Consider the following 21,929-nt stretch of genomic DNA (forward strand, 5'->3'; position numbering starts at 1 on the left):
AAAAAAAGAGTAGCAATCCAAATTAATTAGTTTCTGAATACTATTTAAATAAAAGAGTTGGAAATTTGATACAACTTTCGAAATCAGGGATTACATTTCTTTGATTTAGTGTGTTTTTCAGCAGGCCACTGGTCTTTCCTTCTATTTTTCCCTTAATGACAGTAGCATAACAGGTCCGAAGGCAGAAGTTGGCATCTTGCACTAAGGAATGGAGGGCAGGCATATGCAGAACCAACAATTTTAATCAGCAAAGAAAGTGAAAAATTTTTGGCTCATCCCTGTGTTTGATGGAATTGCCTTACTGTAAGAGGTGTAATGGGCAGAGTCCTTCACTATATTCTGGACAAGCATCTTTACTAGAAATGCATAGCCAAAATGGAATTATATACTGACATTGTAATGAGAAAAAACTTTTTTTTTTTTTTTTAATAAGGTGATTGTTGCAGCTGGGAACCACTACTCTTAAAAATAGTATTAAATCAGTAATGATATCTGCCATTGCTAATGCCAAAACGGTTCACCAGAAGCAAGGCAGGTTAACATTAAAATTTGAGGTAATTGTTTAAGAATAGTTTTGAATAAGTTGAACCTGACAAAGTGGCAGAATGCATTAGATTATTACTTGAAAAAAATTAAACCAAATAATATTTTAAAATAATACATATAATAATAAAATGCTAAGAATGATGGGGAAATGCTGATGTAAATGGCCATTTCCTATATTGCTATTTCTGCACAATAAATTTTTATTGATATTAATTTATTTTGTATTGTTCCTTGAAAGTCAGTAATATACTGATGTGCAAGTTATGTCTAGTCTCTGAAAAAACAGTTTATTTTGGGTGAGGCTTAATATTTCATGCATTGCTTTTCACCAAACATTATCATCACTACAGTAGTAAATTGAATTTTCTCCCCTGTCATTACATATTTTTTAACTAAGGATAGGATCTTTCCATAAACATAACTCTACTTACATGTGAGAAACTGATTTTATTGATAGCTACCACATCCTACCAGGTGACAAAAAAAAGACAAGAAATACATCCACGAACTGGCCCTTACCGAGAAGGCTAAGAAGTAAAAAACAAACAAAATCAAACAAACAAAAACCCCCAAGAAAGAACTACCGGATTTATGCAAATTTTGCCCCCAAAATCAAATATCCCCACAAAGAACTATATGTGATGATTATTGCCTAGATCTAGAACAGTATTACCTGGTGGCATCAGAGCTAAATAGCCTTGCAGAATGCCGTTCATTTCATTTAAGCTCTGGAAAACTCAGTGTTAAAGCACATTTCACCCATCTCAGTATATTCATTTCCTTTCCTCATTCTGCAGGGGGAATGATCCCAAAATCACTTTTGCTGTTCAACAGTTTACACACAGAAAGCTTCCAACCTTTTAGTGTTAGGCCCTGACAACTTTTCAATTTTTGGTCCCTCCTTACTATAGGCCTCCAAGCTCATAGTGACCTTAGCGTGCTCTGCTTTTGAGTTAATAACTTCACACAAACAGAAGATGTGGGAGGAGTAAGGCAACAAAACACACCTATCAGCACTACTGTGCCATGATACTGCTCCTAGCAGCATCCTGATGAGAAGTTCAGGAAAAACAGACAAACATGCCTCCTCCTGAAGTGAACTAATGCTTTAGAAAGTATTCTTTACAAACAGCTGTAAGATATGTGAGAGTGTAAAAAGTCAGTCATCTCTGAGATATAAACATGGGTGTGCTACACATACAAAAAAAAAAAAAAAAAGCAGCAGATAGCAGACACCTTCTGAACAAAGGCAGTCATGCCTCAGAGTCCAATAAATTCTGGTGTAGTTTATTGCCTTTAGAGCAAACTGTAAACTACATGATATTTGCTACCCCATGGTTAGCATATCAAATAAAAAATTAAAAACACAAAAGTATGATTGAATTCTGTCAAAAATCAATAAGACCACTTTCAAGTATGGATTTATACATAAAGAAGCTTTTATTCAACCCTTCCTATGCCAACTGTGAATGACGATGTCAGCAGATATTCAGAAAAATAAATTCTGTCTTCAGTATTGCTAGCACATCGTACCTGTGAGTATATATACATGTAGCAAGTAGACCAAAATTGTATCAATAACATGGAATTTTCATTATGAGATTGGCTGGCCTTAGACAAGCACAAAAAAGTCATTTATCAGTACAGAAAGAAGCATCTCTTTAAAATGCAGAGAGACCTAAATCCTCACTACAAGATTAAAAATTCATAAAATGCTTGCAAAATTCCACGAAGGCAAGGTCTTAACGGTACTTGGCAGCATTAAAATCCATTAAAAATAGTTACTTTAAAAAAAAAATAAATTCGTATTTTCAAGTAGAAATGCAAATATTTTCTCACGTATGTGATTTTTCTACTCATGTATGATTGTAGTCCACAAAAGCTTGCATGTTGCAGTACTTAAAACAGGTACTTTAATGCTTGTATCTGACTTCAGTGACTTATATGAAAGTTAAAACTTAAAAAATACATGATTATATTCAGCAATGTTCTTCAACAAAGAGCGCTTTATGTCTTCACAACGCTTCAGTGCTGAGGCCCATCTTACTGGTTGAGAAATGCTGCATCAATAGTTTTTAGTCTATGATAAAATGAATCTATCTATTTTATCTATACATAAAATGAAACAAAGCCAGTTAAAATGAAACTATTCTTAATAATGGCATTAATTAGAAAACACTTCAGTGAATTTTACATGCTAGGAATAGTAATAAAAAATTGCAGACTTTGATTTTGAAAAACATCAATCAACAAGCATTAAACAGTATGAACTTACTTCCACTGTCTTATTTTTGACCTTCATAACCTGATTGAAATGCAAAGCTCTTCTCCATAAGAAAAGGTCTAGTCTCTGTACTTTTAGGCTTAAAAAAACCCTCAGATAGTCATGCTACACTCTGATGAGCTCTGTATAGTGGATTGGATAGATACCTGTGGTTGCTGGGCTCAAAGACTTGGATGACTACTTCATTCCACCCCCAATTTTTCTTTTTTTCTTTTTTTTTTCTTTTAGTGTGTTATTTTCTCATTTGGATGAGAAAAGAAAAAGACAGACAAAAGCTATAACGATTGATTTTAAACATTAAACACAGAGTAATTAACCATTATATTGGTTATTTCTTTCTTTTCTTTTCTTTTTTTTTTCCCTCCAGGAGGTAAATACATAGTTTAAAAACTATGACAAAGCATTTTGGTGCTGCAGCCAGTCCTCTGTGTTCTACACACTCTCATGCCTTTAAGCCTTCCAAGAATGTCAAATACACTCAGTCGAGTGGTAAAATGAACAGCTTTGGCAACCCCTTTTTCAGCTGCTTAAGAGGGCTTTTGTTTTATTCTGGTTTAGATAATTGCCTCCAGATATGGACTCTCCTCAGGCTGAGGCACTGCTGCATATTGAACTTAGCTGCAGTTTATTTGAAAATTTACCCATTGCTCCTTACTAAAGAGCTGCTAACATTCACACAAATAAGAGATTAACACAGCTAGCACAAATTGGAAATTTTAGCAGTTCTGCTGTTACCTTTTAATCCTGACAAATTCCATTGGTATCTTTTTGTTAAGCACCGATTAAAAAAATAATTCATTTCAGCTATAATGAGACTGGGACTCTTTAATGCTGTACTGTGTGTGATATAAGCCAGCTCTTTGAGAAAAAAAATAAAATAAAAATAGAGCACAGTATATCACACCCCAGCTGCAATCATAGAATCATAGAATCATCTAGGTTGGAAAAGACCCTTGGGATCATTGAGTCCCACCAAAGTTCTTCCCTACACCATATCCCCCAACATCACATCTAAATGGCTCTTGAACACGTCCAGGGATGGTGACTCATCCATCACCCTGGGCAGCCTATTCCAATGTCTGACCACTCTTTCTGTGAAGAATTACTTCTTAATGTCTAAACCTACCCTGTTGCAGCTTGAATCCATTCCCTCTTGTTCTGTCACTAATTGCTTGTGAGAAGAGACCAGCACCAACCTCTCTACAATGTCCTTTCAAGTAGTTGTAGAGAGTGATGAGGTCACCTCTCAGTCTCCTCTTCCTCAAACTAAACAGTCCCAGATCCCTCAATCATTCTTCATACAATTTATTCTTCAGGCCCTTCAGCAGCTTCGTTGCCCTCCTCTGCACCCGCTCCAGCACCTTGATATCTCTCTTGTATTGAGGTGCCCAAAACTGGACACAATACTCCAGGTGTGGCCTCACCAGTGCTGAGTACAGGGGGACATCACCTCCATGTTACCATGTCCTGAAGAAAAGCAAAATCTAGTAGTGTTATGCCATAATTGACTAATTGGAACTTGTAGGATTCAGAAAGTGTCTCTTGTTTTAAATAAATCATGCATATATGTTAATTCTGATAATGATGGCATATCTCAATAGTTGCAGCAGTTCAAATTTGACGAAGGAAATATTTATTTCTCCATCATGTGACATTTGTAACACTATAAAAGGAATTATGAGGAAAATTGAAGACTATGCCTCATAACCATTTGATAAACACTGCTCAGGCCACGTACAGTCACTAGCACTTTTGGGGGGAAGCCAGCGAGTCAAAAGAGATAGCCATTCTCAGTACTAGAAATCAGTAAATAAGCAAATACCTAGGTACTCATGCTACATTTTGAAATGAAAAAAAATAAGAGCACATTGCAAAAACTATATCCTAGGCAGTCAACAGATATTTTTAAATGTTATTTAGGATTTTAAAAGGGTTTACCCGGAAAACACTTCTATAATCGATTTATATGTGTTACTGGTAGACAAAATGTATTTGAAAGTTTTTATATGCTAATTGCAGAATACATAAATCCATAGAGTTTGCTTACCATTTCTGGCATTCATCTTGTAATATTTTTCACAATACAGTCATTATAAAGGAAATGCCATATTTAAGGAAGTATCTAGTTGACACTAGATTAAATCTTCTGCATAGTCCTATATCCTTGTAATCATGATGTCCAATCATGACAGTCTCTATTGATTCTGTTAAACCAGCATTATGCACCTCCATGTTACCATGTCCTGAAGAAAAGCAAAATCTAGTAGTGTTATGCCATAATTGACTAATTGGAACTTGTAGGATTTAGAAAGTGTCTCTTGTTTTAAATAAATCATGCATATATGTTAATTCTGATAATGATGGCATATCTCAATAGTTGCAGCAGTTCAAATTTGACGAAGGAAATATTTATTTCTCCATCATGTGACATTTGTAACACTATAAAAGGAATTATGAGGAAAATTGAAGACTATGCCTCATAACCATTTGATAAACACTGCTCAGGCCACGTACAGTCACTAGCACTTTTGGGGGGAAGCCAGCGAGTCAAAAGAGATAGCCATTCTCAGTACTAGAAATCAGTAAATAAGCAAATACCTAGGTACTCATGCTACATTTTGAAATGAAAAAAAATAAGAGCACATTGCAAAAACTATATCCTAGGCAGTCAACAGATACTTTTAAATGTTATTTAGGATTTTAAAAGGGTTTACCCGGAAAACACTTCTATAATCGATTTATATGTGTTACTGGTAGACAAAATGTATTTGAAAGTTTTTATATGCTAATTGCAGAATACATAAATCCATAGAGTTTGCTTACCATTTCTGGCATTCATCTTGTAATATTTTTCACAATACAGTCATTATAAAGGAAATGCCATATTTAAGGAAGTATCTAGTTGACACTAGATTAAATCTTCTGCATAGTCCTATATCCTTGTAATCATGATGTCCAATCATGACAGTCTCTATTGATTCTGTTAAACCAGCATTATGTACTCATATTTGCCTGCACAGCAGGAAATACCCAAAATAATGGAAGGAATTTCAAATGATTTTTTATTCAAAATTGAATTTCAAAATTGTGTTTCTCAGACAGTGGTAAGCTATAGAGAATAAATAGTGTATTGAGCTATAGAACAGTGTAACATCTATAGAGTAGAAACTGCTTCTGCACAATATGTTGGAAGGTAGCCTTCCTAGGAACAGACTTTAGTCAATGCCAACTTATTTAATGCTTGATTTATCAAGACTACAGAAGAGCCCTAATCTTGGACAGCATTTATTCATGAGGTCAATGCCAACTTATCTAATGCTAAGCCCTAATCTTGGACAGCATTTATTCATGAAGCTTTAGGGCTATCTTGAATAATAACGTGTAACTCTACTGACTGATCACCAAGGAACCAATTAATGTTAAATAAAGCACAGATATGTTAGAATACAGTCTACTGATGTCTAAATTGACTAACTCATTTTGAAATTGACTGTTGATTTGTGATGCTAACTTTTCAGATATTTTTGCAAACTACATAATCTAAAAGTACCATCAAAGTACCACATTAGTGCTGAATGCTAACAGCTCCAAAGAGCAAGGTCCTAAACCTTAAATGTTGTCACCTTCCAGAAATGTTAAAAGGTATTATCTTTATTTCTTAAAATAACCTTAATCTACATTTATAGAGATGCAATCATACAGAATAATAATAGGGTCTGTCACTTAGGCTGATTGATACTGCAAGACATATTTTTTGCTTTTTTAATAGTGTGAATGAAATTGCTATCAATCCAGCAGTTTTGAAAACTAATTATATATACATAGATATTCAGCACTTGCACTGTACACATACAAATTTACTTCCTTCTGCACCTTTATAAGTATACTCAGAGGCATCCATGCAAAAAACCAAACCAAACAAAAAACCCCCAAACCACAAGTGATACTAACATCCTGAATTGTAGAAAGGAGATGAACGTCATCTATTCAAAAGATACTATCACTTATGACCAGGTTACTCTGCAGCAGGTCTTTTCCCTTATTATTTAATTCAATATTATAGCCAAGAATTTTGACACCAATTTCCTCACCATGTAATTTATTATGTTAATGAATTATGATATACTATATCAGAGAAAATAAAATGGTAATAAGCTAGGTAATTATAAGGAAGAAAAATACTATACTAGTATAATACTCAGTTTTGTCCAAAGAAAATTGAAAAAAAGAGACAACTGGGTGCTACGTCAACCATGATTTTTTAACCAAAGGCTGTTGGTCTTGTTTCCATCACAACCATACAGAGAATGGTAAGAAAAGCCTGTGGTGCGGCTGACTACATTCTTTTAACCACTTCATATAATTTAAACACAGCATCCTAAAACAGCCTTAGTCCCAGTTGCAACAAGAGTTTTTATTCCTATGTTATGAGGCAAAGATGTCAAGTTTCACTTTTAAACTAGAGAATATAATTTAGATTACTTCACTAAAGTTTATAACAGATGATGAAAAATGGCAGAAAAAAAGCTTTTCTGTAAAGTTCTGTCATCTCCAAGACAGGATTTTTTAACTTCACTGTATTAAAATACTATAGACTTGCAGTGATGATAGTGACTAGTGTACAGCATTAATAAGGAGATATGAGAGGAGACAAATATGCTTTAGAAGAACGCAAAATATTGTAGTAAACTGCACTGTTTTTATAAAAGAAGGCTATAGACAGTCGTCACTTAAATTACGACAACGCTGTATGCATTCATTTTAATTGAAGTGCATTTTTAAATGCATCTATAAAACTAGCTCTTCTTCAGCTATCATCAATGACAATATCCATCTTCAGTGTACTTCCCATAGCTTTCTTATCTTAAATTAGACATAAACCTAAAGTGTTTGAAATGCAACTAAATTATTTGGAATAGACTTTCTAATAGTAATTTCCAGGTTGATGGATGCTAGAAAATAAATGTAAACATTCAGCTGTGATTCTCTTCCCAAAGATTCTCATTCAGACCATATTGCAGACCACAGTCAAAAAAGCCCAGTCTTTAGCTGTGCTGTGTAAAGTTATTTGGTTAAAAAGCTGCCACTGTAAATGGTGTCATGGGATCACCTCTGTCTTGTCCTTAAGAGACCCAAAGAGGGTAGGATAAACAGATACTAATCCATCACTGTATGTTTTTCTTTTGTTCAGTAATATTTTCCTATTTTGCTTTTCTAATGCCTTTTCTCTCTTTTATTCGTCATCTCTCCCACTCGTTGTAGAAATTATGAAGAAATAACTTGCCCCTTCTTCTTGGCAACCATTACTTCTGTATTTATCCCAAGAAATTTTTAAGAAAGGATGAGAGAAGAAAATCACCTAATTCCAATGCTGCTGGTTATGAAAACTATGAAAAACAACAATCAAAAACAATGGTAGCACATTACTACTAAAGTATCCTTGTTACTTAGATGCAGAGAGTTAATTAGGACACCAAGTCCTGTGTTGATTTTACTGTGACAGATTTATTTCTATTAATGTTTGATTTATATATTAGAAAATATCTTAACATATAAATATATTTTAACAGTTAAAAAAAAGTTTAAATGTCATGAAATGAACTAAATAGAGGTCCATAAGGAAATATTAATTGAAAATTGCAAGATGCCCTTAAAAGACTGAACTTAAGCAAACTCTTAAATTTCAGATGTAAACTTGATCTGGTTCCAGCAGTTGATCACATACTCTCTCACCTGAAGTGATCATCCAGTTAGGAGGCAGGAATTTTGAATTTCTGAATACTTTACAAGAATCTTAAACAGAATAATGTCTTTTATTTGGAAAAATGAAGCTTGTGATATTAGTTCATAGTAGGTACTAATAGTACTGATATTTTATTCATGTTTCAGATAACTATTGATCTACTCAGACTAAATCACTTACCTTACAGAAATAAATACATGTTTTGTATAGCTATTTTCCTTACTCTTTCTTATTCAATCCATAGTCTAATTGGTATGAAAAAGTGTCTCCTGATGTTTACTATTTAATCAATTTTATTCTTTTTCCCAGTATGGCCAAAATTCAGGCCTTTCTTTTGTCAATTTTGATCTATTGCAGTAGTAAAACGACCATAAATTTCAATAGAATGCTCGTGTGTGTCACTAATGACATTACTGAAATGACTTAGGTAAGCCTATTTTTTTGTTGTTTGTATATACATCAATAGTACATAATTTTAGCAGTTAGTAAGTTGCAAGAACAATATTCCTCTTGTCCTAAAAATACTCTGGCTTACTATTTACAGGATGCATAGTTCAGCCAAGAAAGGAAAATAAAAAAACCCTTACCACATCTGGTGGCATAAAGAATGTTGGATAGGCTGATAAAATATGGTAATAGGACATATGAAATTAGTGTTTGGTCTACATTTGTGTTCATCTAGAATACTTTTTCTCATGATAAAGGCCTTCAGTACTACACACAGAGTTATTGCAGTCAGCTCAATAAAATCTAAGCTGAGTCATGACAGAAACGTGCTCACAGACTGCTGAAAGTATGGAAAAAAAGCTTTATATAAAACAAGCATTAACTAAAGTTAATTTAATTAAATGTAAACAGTATCTCAATAACTGGTTTTGATTGTTATTTTAATTAAACTATCTGAATCTACCTTTTTCTTTGCAACATATAACTATTTTCATCATCCTGGAACACTGGCATGGACTGTTGCAGATAAATAGTAATTGGAAGATTTAGGTTTAGACTGTAGGAAAGGAGATTGATAACTTTTCAGAAAATACTGTGTGACTGAAAAGGCTTAATGATTTTAGATTCTGCAGAGAGAATCTAGAAATAAATGACCCTTGACCTCTCAAATGTTCTAATTTTTAGTGAAATAATTTTTTTTAAAAAAACAAATGTAATTTTAATATGCAAAAGTTGGATACTGTTCTAGGATTAAACATTAATGGCTTGTTTTTTGAAGAGTATCTTAAGCTTCCATGAATTTCAGTGGGATTTAGTGGTTAATCATAATTTTAAAACATGATGGTAAAATACTCCACACTATAATAAGTTATTCAGATTTCACGACTGAAGTTATTAGTGACTGATTTCAAATGGAAATTTTTAGCAGAAATTAAGTAGCATGCTAAACTTTTCTTAACACAGGAATCAGAAATCTGCCCACCTGAAAAACTGAATTTTCTGCATGCTTTTTATTTTGCCACATATGAATAAAAACACTGAGTGGGAGAAAAAATTTGTAAGATGCATGAACTCAAAATCTTTTTCCCACTCAGTGTCATTTTGGGATTTGTGCAGTTGTATTTATGTATTTTTGTACCATGCTTAATCTGAAATTCCAATAAACCCACCTTTTTTCCTACAGAGTGCCACACATTAATTCTCTGACAACTTTCACGTAAAGGGGTGATCACTATACAAAATTGAATAATGTCTCAAAATTGGCAGTAAGCAGAACATACAGTGTTTGAGTTAATACATGTACGTAATACCATATTATCAAAAGTGGTGACAGAAAAATCCTTTATATGTATATATATACATATATATCTACACCCCTATATGTATTTGTCAATTAGTTGCTGGATATTTACTGCTACATATCTGTGAGACAATCAGGATTTTATGAGACTCTAACATAGAATAGTTTGGGTTGGAAGGGAACTTTAAAAGTCATCTAGTCCAACTTCCACTGCAATGAGCACGGTCATCTTCAACTAGATCAGGTTGCTCAGAGCCCCAAACAACCTGGCCTTGGGATGTGCCCAGGAATGGGGCATCTAGCACCTCTTCGGGCAACTTGTTCTAGTGTTTCACCACCCTCATTGTAAAAAATTTCTTCCTTATATCTTGTCTAAATCTACCTTCTTTTACTTTAAAACCATTAACTCGTCCTATCACAACAGGCCCTGCTAAAATGTTTGTTCCCATCTTTCTTATAAGCCCCGTTTAAGTACTGTAAGGCTGCAATAAGGTCTCCCTGGAGCCTACTCTTTCCCTGGCTGAACAACCCCAATTCTGAGAAGGCTACCATGCCAAAGACAATGAGTTCCTATATGATTATGGTTCCTATATCCTTTTGACAGGTCTTTCCAACAAATATTGGGGAAAAGCAAAATCCAGGGGAGTATGTTCATTCTAAATTCACACTTTGATATCAAAAATATATTAGCTTCAACAATGGTAAGAAATGCAAATCTGTCATTAAGTCACATAATTAAAGGTCTTCTTCAACGCAGTCTTGCTATGTTTATTCAATGAATCATAATGAATTGCAAGATATACAGGACAACTAAATCTTCATTGATTTATAACAAATTTCAATTTTTAAATAAGTTTGTTATTGAATACATCATCAATTATAAATAAAAAGTGCAGTAGTTTTCTATCTCTTTTGCTTTAAAAATAAATTCCTTTTTGTATTTTTATTATATGGTTTTATTTGGTTGATGGCTAACACAGAAAATCTCCGTGAACATCATTTTTGCTGGCATAAGCACGTGTTCAAGTAAATAGCTTGAATTTTCATTTTTCTTTTGTATTTTAAAGTCTTGCACAAACAATTAATTAATCCTCACAACATCCCTGTGAGGTAGGTACTTAGGCTGTATGAAAAAAAAAAAAAAGTACTCAAGAGAAATTCACTTGCTTTCAGTGATTCTGCAAAACCAAAACAGTAACAAGGCAGTTGTACTTCTCACTCTGATTAGAGCCATGAATTATACTGCCTCTAACCAGTTTCAGTAGCTTGTGTAAAAATTCTAAAATAGTTCATATGAATATCACATTGGTCACTGGCAACAGAGCAAGACATTTTTAATAAGAAATGAGAAAGATACAGTAATTATCCTGTACATATGTATATTTCATTGAATAACGACCTCATACCTCAGATAAATACTAACAAGTACCCTTCTTGCATGAAATATTGGAGAATATTTAAAAATTTATATTTATATAAATTTTATATTTATATATATATATTATTTTTTAACAAAAAAAATGTGTGCAATGGTTACATGGCTTTAAAAATCTGATGAATGTATTCCTTTGACCAATTCAAAAGCACATGTGCTGATGTATCTACCTTACATATTTTAAAGAAAAAATACACTAATATATAGTTTTATTGATTTGCTCATAAAATTTTATAATGTATCTACTCATCCTCTGTCATGGTAGGTGGTGGATGACATAAAAAGCACATTGACAGCAGAATGGTTTTATATCAATTGCGTGTACATTCTTATTTCTTACTTGCTTATCAAAGGAACAAATGTAATCATTATAAAAAAAAGAGACTCATTTACAAGACAAAGTGAAGCCTGATCTAACTTCATGCCAATATAAATGATTTGCAACTGATTACATCCATCAAGTTTAATATAAACCAGAGTAATCTGAAAAGAGTAATCAGATGGAACAAGATTTAATAACATACAAATCAAAGTTAATGTTTCTCTGATTGTTTCCATTAACTGCATAGCTATGCCAATTATTACTTTATATATAAATTATGTATCTTAATAGTAGAAAAATTAAAAATAAATAATATGCTCAATACATTAAACAGAGGACTGTGTTGACCAAAAGGTTATACACTATTGCTGATTTTTGGAACTTTTTTCCTCTTTGAAACATAGTTGACCAAATATCAATTAGAAATAACAACTCATGTATTTAAATTTTCATTGTCCTGTCAGTATATCTTCTCTGTAATCTAGGTGCATTTAAAAATAAATAAATAAAATTAAATTTTGTTGAAACACCCCTTTACCACTAGCATTTTTAAGATTACAGAAGAGCACATAATGCAACAACTTCCTTGAGAACAAATCTTATCTTTCTTCATATAAAATCAAAAGCCTAGAAGACAATAAGCAGAGTAGTAGGAATGGCCAGGAAAAAATGTCATGTAAGTGCACAAGCAATCTCTGGTAAATAGGTGCCACCCAGTACTTATTTTGATCATAAACCTGTGATAGTGACGGTTTATTTCCCTTTTATTTATCCACTTATTTCAGCATGTATAAACCAGTAAAAATCATTATATTTTATGTACAACTAAACAACTCAAAATCAGAAGACACAAACTTGGTTCATAAAAATATATTTTCATCTTGTGAAATTTAAAAGTACACTCTCTTGCAAAAACTCCTTTGAGAATTCAAGGATTTGAAGAGGCCATGTATATACAGTGTCACATGAATTTTTTTAATCTCTTCCTAAGGTGGGTATAAGATGTTATGGACAAATAAAAAAACAATTAAAATTGGCATGGGATGGGTAGTTTGAGAAAGACAGTTTTTCTGTTTTACACATTCACGGAACAAAATAGAGGCATGGCAAACTGACGTTTTTATACTGGAAAATGTTATGGAAAAATAATGAGGCAACAGAAATAAACATGAATTTTTCATTGCTGAGTTTTTTGTTAATAGGCTGATTTAACTTAAGGGCAATTTTAAGATCAAACCAGAGAACTACTGCATTAGAATATAAAGATTCCCCCACTTGCAGACAATAGGGTTTTTCTTATTAATATCTGAAGAGTTGACACTGACCCTGAAGCTCTCACTGTTAGTAGGATGCTGTTAGTAGTAGCAGTTGCAAACATATGGGTTTGCCAGTAACAACTCACAATTTGTGCATAGTTGAGTCTTCGAAACTGAGCAAATTTGCTCTCAAAATCTTGCCAGCGCTTGCTGAGCTGTATCAGGGTTGGCTCCACTGCTTTTGCAGCCCCATCCTTAGACAGGCGTTCAGCCTGCCTGTGCACCGCATTCAGATCTTCCTTCTTCTTCTCCAATTCTCCATCAATCTCCTAGTGAGCAAAACCAATACAGGGCCCAGGACAGTTAGCTACCTAGATCAATCAACTTAAAATTAGCAAAATACTTCTGTCAGAAATTCCATTTCCATTTTATTGTTACAATTAAAATTTACAGGTTTTCATGTCTTATTTTATGTTTAAACAGAACAAAAATAACTGAAATTGAAGAACCTTCTTGGAGACTGGCTGTAGTGATACTAACAGCTAGTACACACTGAAAACTACTTAGCAAAGGCCAACAGTTTCCACTTCAGGTCCTTGCTAGTACACTGTGATGGGCAATTGGAGAAATTCTTTTTTCAACAAGGGTCAGCATATTCAGGACAAATAGTGTTTGGACAGCTTGCAAATATATTATTTGACTATTTAATATATTATTTAACTCCTATTTTACTCTGTGGGAAACTCAACAGAGAATGAAGCAAAGAAAGACGATGCAAAACAAACTAGGAAAATCTTTGACAGTATGTAAATAAATCTATAGAATTTGACAGTGACATGAATATGTTCTGATGAAAATGAATGTGCTAACATGAGATAGAGGTCATCCATATATCGGTAAGTCATTTGTTCATCTGGAACAAAGATACATAAAATCAATTACAATTTTTACTAGAAAACATTTGATGCTTCTTAATACATTGCACACTTTCCATATTATCAACAAAAATATTTATTTAGTGTGTTTCAAATGATTTATATAACATTCTGTATAACAAATAAATACAAGATATAGTACAACAAAGAAATGTCAGTGTGAACAGAGATAATTAGGTTTTGTTTTACTATAAACAGAAATAAAGAACTGAAGTGATAATTTTCTATATCTATTGGAACATTTGTTGCATTTACTGTCTGTTAAATTGATAAGCTATCACTCAAAACGATCTACCATTGCCATCCCAAAACAACATTACCTTTAGCTTCTGCTCATCTTTGTGGTCTGGTAGACTGGCTAACTTTTTCTCAATGTCATCCAGCCATGTCATTAGGTCATCAGCCTGCCTCTTGTACTGATACCATTGATGAGAAATCTCTAAAGCCTTTTTTCTTCTTTGAGATCTCAAGTCCTGTTCACAGTGCAGACATTATTAGAATACGAATTAAAGGCTTATAAAATATGAATTGGCATGTGTGCACACTAACGGGGGAAAAAAGTGCACAAGGCCACTATTTTTTTAACGAAATGTTGATATTTAAATTAAGTCTATAAATATCTCAACACAGCATATTTTCTTCAGTTTAACACCATAGAAGTAACTGAACCCAACATATTTTCATCAGTTCAACAGATTATTTTTTCTTTTAAAGGAGGTTACGTAATTCAGGGTTGTTCATATGTTGAATAAACCACTGAGAAAGTCGCCAATATTCAGAAAAGTTAAGACTCTTACATAAACGTCAATATTTTATATATATAAAACACTTCCACTCAGAATACTTACTGGACAGATGGAAACACAGCCCACTTACTATTTAGCCGTAAGTGGGCTTCCTGTGTTTTGTGGTCTCCTGTGAAATTCTAGCCTGCATGCAAACTATGTAACTATTCAAGAGAAAATCATTTCAATGCAGAAATGTATGCAAAGGTAGGTTGCTTTTTTCTAAATTAAATACCATTTACATAATAAATGCCTTGTGTTTATGACTCAGCTTTATAAAAGTATTAAAACTTCTCTTTAACAGCAAGGTAAAAAATGTTTTTTTTTTCATGTAAATATTATTAAATATACTCAATTTGCATTTGCTTTAACTACTTAACTTTACTCATAAAAAATACATAAAATATGTTCATTACTATAACTTCTTATTAAGAAGTAAATTAAAAAATTACTGGTCCATTTTATACAAAATACTCATATGAATTTGCCTCAATCCTTCTTGAATTTTATTTGACAAGGTTGAATGCATTAACTGAGTCACTCAAAGGAAAATCAATCACTCTATTCCATAAAACCAGCAAAAACCAGCAAAAAAACAGCCAGTAAGGATCTGGTCAATATCATAGTTCCAGAAATACTTCTCTTATTTCTCTCCCATAAAATTTATGAATTACTTCCATTTAGCTTGGAACAGTCAAAGACAAACCTAATAGATTTCAAGTTTCACTGAATTTCACTGAATTTCACTGAATTTCTAGAGTTGGAAGGGACCATAGAGATCATCTAGTCCAACTCCCCTGCTGAAGCAGGATTGCCCAGAGCTAGAGCATGTTACTCAGGACTGCATCCAGGCGGGTTTTGAAAATCTCCAAGGAAGGGGTATTCCAGCTAGTCTTTCACTGAATTCAAACAGACCTGCAAAACTGTAAAAGCTAAATGAAATGAAACCCACAGAAAAGGAAAGATGTTGCTTAAAAATAAGCAATAGTAAAATGTAACCATGCCACGTCTCCCAAGCCAAGAAAAACTTAATAAAAATTTTCAAAAGAGAGAAAAATTCTGCTTGCCAATACAATGACAAATTCTTCTATAGTAGCCAGAGCCTATGCTAGGAGACCAAGAGGCCTTTCCAACTGCAAGATTCCATTTTTCCTCTTTTATTTTTCCCTGGAAAGACAACACTGTCAATTACAACTATTAGTTTGTCAAATAGGTCTCACTGTGGATGTTTCTAGGAACTTTATCATACAGTTATACCTCCAGGAGTGTGGTAGCACGGAATTTTGGTATGTGACTTTGGTTTTCAGATCTTAGGTCTATTGCTAGGTCTATTGATATTACCATATACCCTATTCTAAAGATGCTGGAGCCACTTTTCCCTCTAAAGAACATAGCACATAAATCTTTTACCAAAGCATGAAACAACTTATTCATTGCCAGAAGTATGTTATACAACTGAAGATATAGGTTTGTGAGACCTGATTCTAACTAAGTTCTTGACTGCTGTTGGAGAAACCTAAAACATGCATAATGTGTTAAAAAATGAATTATTATGAAAGAAATCATTGTTGTCCAACTGGCAATCACATGGTTGTAACACTGAGGACAAAACAGTACTTTTTAATCCAGAGGTTTAAAACGTCTTTTCCAAGGCATCAAGAGAAGTATATAAGAAAACATATGTTTATAGCCTAATAGTTTTAAATTACTCATCTCTAAATAGTAATGAAGATTCATTTAACAGAACAATGCCCTGAAATGAAGAGAAAAATGTTTTTAGTAGTGTGTGCTTATATTTGTAGCTCCTATACCTTGAGAGCATTATGTTTAGTCTGCAACAGCTGTTGTTTTGTCTTTATTTCCTCCCGTTTTCTCTCATCTGTGATTCTCTTTTGAAGCGTGTCGCCCCTTTGCAGCAATTCTTCCACAGTGCTTTCGTCGTCTTCACTCTGATTTGAAAAAAAAGAACAAGCATAATAGGCATTTTAATCTAATTATTACTTAAGTACTAGGAGATACAGACAAATAAAACTACACTTCCTCTGCCAATGTAATCATCTAACAGCTACTTGCAGTTCTATACCGAAGACTGAATGACTTTTACTTGCTTTCTACAATACATGTAGACAATTGAGAGGTAAAGTAAAAAAGCACTTGAAAACCTACATATGTTTGATATTAGATTTTATGCAGCATCCAAGATAACAGAATGAAAACATTAAAGGCAAAAAGATAACATATACTTCACTTTACAACAAAAAGAATAAATACAGCTAAAATATTCTAAATCACTGTCAGTAGTCACTTAAATTGCAAGTATAGTAGAAGGCCATGTAATTCCTGACCATTTCATGTATCAACACAATGCAAAACAGCTGTTCTGGCAAGGAAAAATGATACCACTAAGTACTTTTCACATGGGAGTTAAATCTATGCCACAGCTTCTGGGAGTGTATCTCTTGAACCACACCAAAAAATGTAAAGAAAGGGAACAAAATATGATCAAGTAGTGAAAACTGCCCCATCAAACCTGATTCACTTAGAATTAACCACTGCAGTACATACCGCCCTAAATTTTACTTTTACTGAATAAAAAATAGAAAAAAGAAAAGAAGCCCTGTAAAGATTCCTTTCACCATTCATATAAAATATTAGCCTTTGAAGAATTCCTTAAAAGGAAAAGAATATTGACTCTTTATGTTGCTTGTAAAGAAATATATGTTTGATCTTGCTGAGGACTCACAAAAAGAGTGTCCTAAAGACGAATCCCTCTTAATTCCCAGGCAAGAAATGTCATCCCTCTGAAAACCACTCTGAAGAAAGCACACCATAGTGGCAACAGTAACAAAACACAGCAGTATTTCACTCCTCTCTTTTTATTTTTTTTCCCCCTAGTAGGCATAAATGGTTTTACTACTTGCAAAGTAATAAAGCTTACTACAGCCACAAAACTATTTACAATAAATGGTATAACCAGATCGGTTAAGAACTAACTGACAGGTGGTGTTTGTTTCAATGATCATTGCCTAGTATTTGTTTTTAGTGAATGTCATCTTTTATTATATTGACCATTTAGATACATCATTCTGTGTTTTCTTGGTCTTTATAGTGTTACAGAGATTTTAATATTAATTATCTCTTCTGTAATATTGCTGGTACTCGTATAGCAGCCTTAGGTAATATGCCTGTTTTGCTCAGTGTTTTCACAAGGCTAGAAAAACGTCTTTCTTATAAACTAAAAATTAACTTATCACTAAAAGTTTTAGTTAATGCTAACTTAGGACTTTTGAATTTATAATATAATAGCACAGTAAAATGTCGTCAATTTCATATCTAAAGATCCTAACACAAATATGGAAGTTTCTAATTTTCACTCAGGTTTTTTTATCTCCCTGCCTAATTCAGTCAGACTTCCATTTCATATTTACCATATCTTTATTGAAGTCCTCCTCTTTCAGATTCACCCCCTGCTGAATTTCAACCTCCAGTGGTTCAAGCATTTTTTGTATATCAAAGTCAAATTGCTCCAATTCCTTCAAAGGAATGAAGGGCTAAAATGGAAGAAATACAAGGATTATTTATTTAAATCACATTAATAGTTTTATCAGAAATATCAATGAAAAGAGATATCTGTTCTACCTCCAATTGCTAAAACAATGGTAGACTCTCTCTCTCATGTGGAAAAATATCTACACCATACAACTCAAACTACTCAAAGATACAAGTAAAGATAGGTATTTAACAATACTGTAGAATTTCCATATAAGAAAACATAAGAATTCTATGGTGGGTGAAAATATTTTTTTAAAAAACATATATTCTCACATTTGTGTGTAAGAACAGGCTCAGCTAAACAGTGTAACATAATGATTTATCTTAAAAATTAAATGTTGGCACTACTTAGCTAAATCTGGTTTGTCAGAAATTACACAGCAACAAGAAATCCATTCAGATTAAAAACTACCTACTACTTCCAATTGAGAAAAATTTCATGATAATTTGTTTCACTATTTTGAGATCTTTGTTCTCTCACTAAGAACATCAAAAATGCCAGATGAATTCTACAAAACAAAAGACATATAGTCTTTGTGTAAGCTATTCCCCTAACAATATTTTGTAAAGTATTAAAAAAAATGAACAAAGCTTCACTAAAAGACCTTCTGTTTAAAAAAATGCCTCCACAAAAAACGCAGGACCAAAAATTCCTCAAGAAAACAAAATAGACACAATTCACCCAAAATGAATCATAGTATAATTATGGTGCTTTATCTTAGTGTTTAGTCTTAATCTCTAAAAGAAGTGCCACTTATTAACAACACCACCCTTTATCTACCAGATACCCAAGCATCTGTGGATAGTTTAATGTACAATATGCAGTATATTTATTAAGTGCATAGCAAAGGATCAACAGAAAAAACTTTCTTACTTCACAGCTTTAAATGCAAGAGCAAGCAACAAATTCTTGATGAGTCTTGCATAAAACAGATTTAAAGGTAATTAATGCTTTATGATGTTCTTGGAACTCTTAGATATACAACTGTCTTCCTGCTAAAGACATAAGCTAATTATATTATAATCAATCAGTCAATACAATAACTATTTATTATAAAGAAAAAGTTTGTAGTGAAGATCGTAACAATCAAAGTTAACCAGCTAAAAAAAGCGAGACTGGACATCAACTGTAATCTGTTCTCAGCTGTTACACAGATGACCTGGGAGAATGAGGGTAAACATGCTTTGATTGTATCTGATTGATTGTTTTAATGAAAAGGATTCTGCACAGTTATGAACATTAATGGAAATATAATAATGTATGGTATTTATAGAGATAATACTGTGCTCACAAATTTTCATTAAGAAGCTCAGTGAGCACTCAAACTGAGGTAGGAATAATAGCAAACTACACAGTAATTTCTTCTAAAATGCTCTGAAGGATTACTTCAAAAGTACTTAAATCTGACTAAAAGCTGAATCAACTAATAAAACTATAAAACTACTAATTTCTGACAAATGCTAAAAAAATAACAAAAAGAAAAATGGAAGGAAAAATACTGAATGACATTCCAATAATTGAATAAGGTTCAAAGACCAATTGAAAATGTTAAACATCATTTTAGCACACTATGATAATTTTGTTAATTCAGGGCACAACGATTATGTATTTACATTGACTGACTTCACAGGTCATTTCTTATTTGCTGTTGTACAGATAATTGTTAGTATTTGAAAAAAATATAGCTAATTTGAAAACAGATGGGAATTGATTAAAAATAGATTATGAGAGCTTACTATCCATTTGAATTGATTTTTAAATCTATTATTCGATGAGTGAATAATTTTACCTATGTATGAAAAAAACTCAAAACACTTAGGAAGCATAATATCATCCAGTAAGAATATTGATTTTTCAGCCCATGAAGCTGAAATCATGACTAAGGTTACCTACATCATACAGGTGGACAAAATGAGGTACCCAGCAACTTTATCCAAATGCCTACAGCAAGTCAGTAGAACCGTCAAAAATTCAGACAAGCTTTTGCCTCTTTATCTTATGCAATATCTATTACTATCGATATCCTCTGTGAATCATACCCCAGCTGTCCATACCCCAAGGTCCTGGAAAATGTCCCCTAAATTCTAATTTACATTAAAATTATGTGCTGTAGTAATTCCTCTCATCCTGCTAGGTATACAGTGTATAAAACTTAGTGGCGTGCTGCCATTCCTGCTCATCTTGCCTATAAAATCATGAATGGGAGAAGCCCTGCAAGAGAAGGTTGCCAGGTGGAATATGTTTGCATCAAGCATCATTTACCCCTTCTTTGAGTAAGCCCACAACACGCAATGCAGTTAACCCCTGATAAACCATCTACAGGCAGTCCCATTGTTCCCTAAGACAATAAATAATTTCATACAACCCTAGCAAGGGCTGCATCAGCCCTCTATGCTCACACCATTGTGGAAGTGCAAGGCAAAACTGAGAAGGAAATCCAGACTACAGATAGCAGATGTTCAGAATAAAACCATCATACAACACAGTTGTTTGGGCTTTGTGCCAATATGTTCTCTATCTGCAGTTTGTACTTTTGTAAGAAGTGCGGCGTGCCACACTGGAATGGCTGAAGTACTACTGATGGCCAGTAGGAAAAAAAAAGATGACCTTTATCCATAGGACATATTCTTTCCTGTTCCAGAAATGAAACCTGAATAAACTGAAACGTCCACAAAGAAGGTGCTGGTTACACAGTGTATTGAGCTCTGCACAAACCCCAAAGAACTCAGGAAAACCATGTCTCTTTGTTTATGCTTTTTGCAAATGCTAAAAAACACACTTTAAAAAAGAAAAAAAAAGGCTTAAGATCGACACTTTTTTCCTTTAAAAGCTTTGGTTTTGGGGAAAAAGGCAGCCTGCTATGTAGTTGTAATTTTGCACCTTACATAAATATCATTTTGTATGCATCTCCATATGGAAGCAAGTCCTCCTACCTTTCCACTCTTAATTCTTTGCGATATAGCTGCAAATCGCTGGTTGAGCTCTGACAGTTTAGGCTCTACTACTTTCCTGCAGTGATCTCCACGGTTTGTCATCAAGTCTACCGCCTGGTCACGCACAGAGTCCACCTTTGGGTGCGTATCATTCAGCTCAGCCTTTAAGCGCTACAGTCCGTGAGCAAGAGACAGGGCTTGAAGTTAGTAATAAATGCAAAGAGAGAGAAAGAGAGAGAGAGAGAGAGTGTGCAAAGGAATAGGGAGCAAAACCACAAAGCAATCTCAGATAATTCTGCATGAGTGTGTAAATCCAGTAGAAATACATTAGATAACATTCCCAGTCATAACCCTCAAATTTATAGCAGGAATGTATCTACATGTCTGTTT

The 21,929-nt window shown here is 33.4% G+C and overlaps 1 protein-coding gene across 7 annotated transcripts in view; it reads right to left on the reverse strand.

Annotated features, from left to right (window-relative positions):
• DMD (dystrophin) overlaps window positions 1–21,929 on the reverse strand; it is a 1,195,780-nt gene that overhangs the window by 665,673 nt on the left and 508,178 nt on the right. For all 7 annotated transcript variants that reach the window (XM_014954058.1, XM_014954055.1, XM_014954053.1 and 4 more), the window contains 5 exons: window positions 21,540–21,710; window positions 18,482–18,604; window positions 16,865–17,002; window positions 14,589–14,741; window positions 13,480–13,662 (listed from right to left, as the gene is read on the reverse strand). In XM_014954058.1, the coding sequence (XP_014809544.1) occupies window positions 13,480–13,662; window positions 14,589–14,741; window positions 16,865–17,002; window positions 18,482–18,604; window positions 21,540–21,710 (768 nt within the window). The remainder of the gene's footprint in view (window positions 1–13,479; window positions 13,663–14,588; window positions 14,742–16,864; window positions 17,003–18,481; window positions 18,605–21,539; window positions 21,711–21,929) is intronic.

This window comes from Calidris pugnax, unplaced genomic scaffold, assembly GCF_001431845.1.
Source record: "Calidris pugnax isolate Ruff unplaced genomic scaffold, ASM143184v1 scaffold246, whole genome shotgun sequence".
NCBI classification, from domain to species: domain Eukaryota; kingdom Metazoa; phylum Chordata; class Aves; order Charadriiformes; family Scolopacidae; genus Calidris; species Calidris pugnax.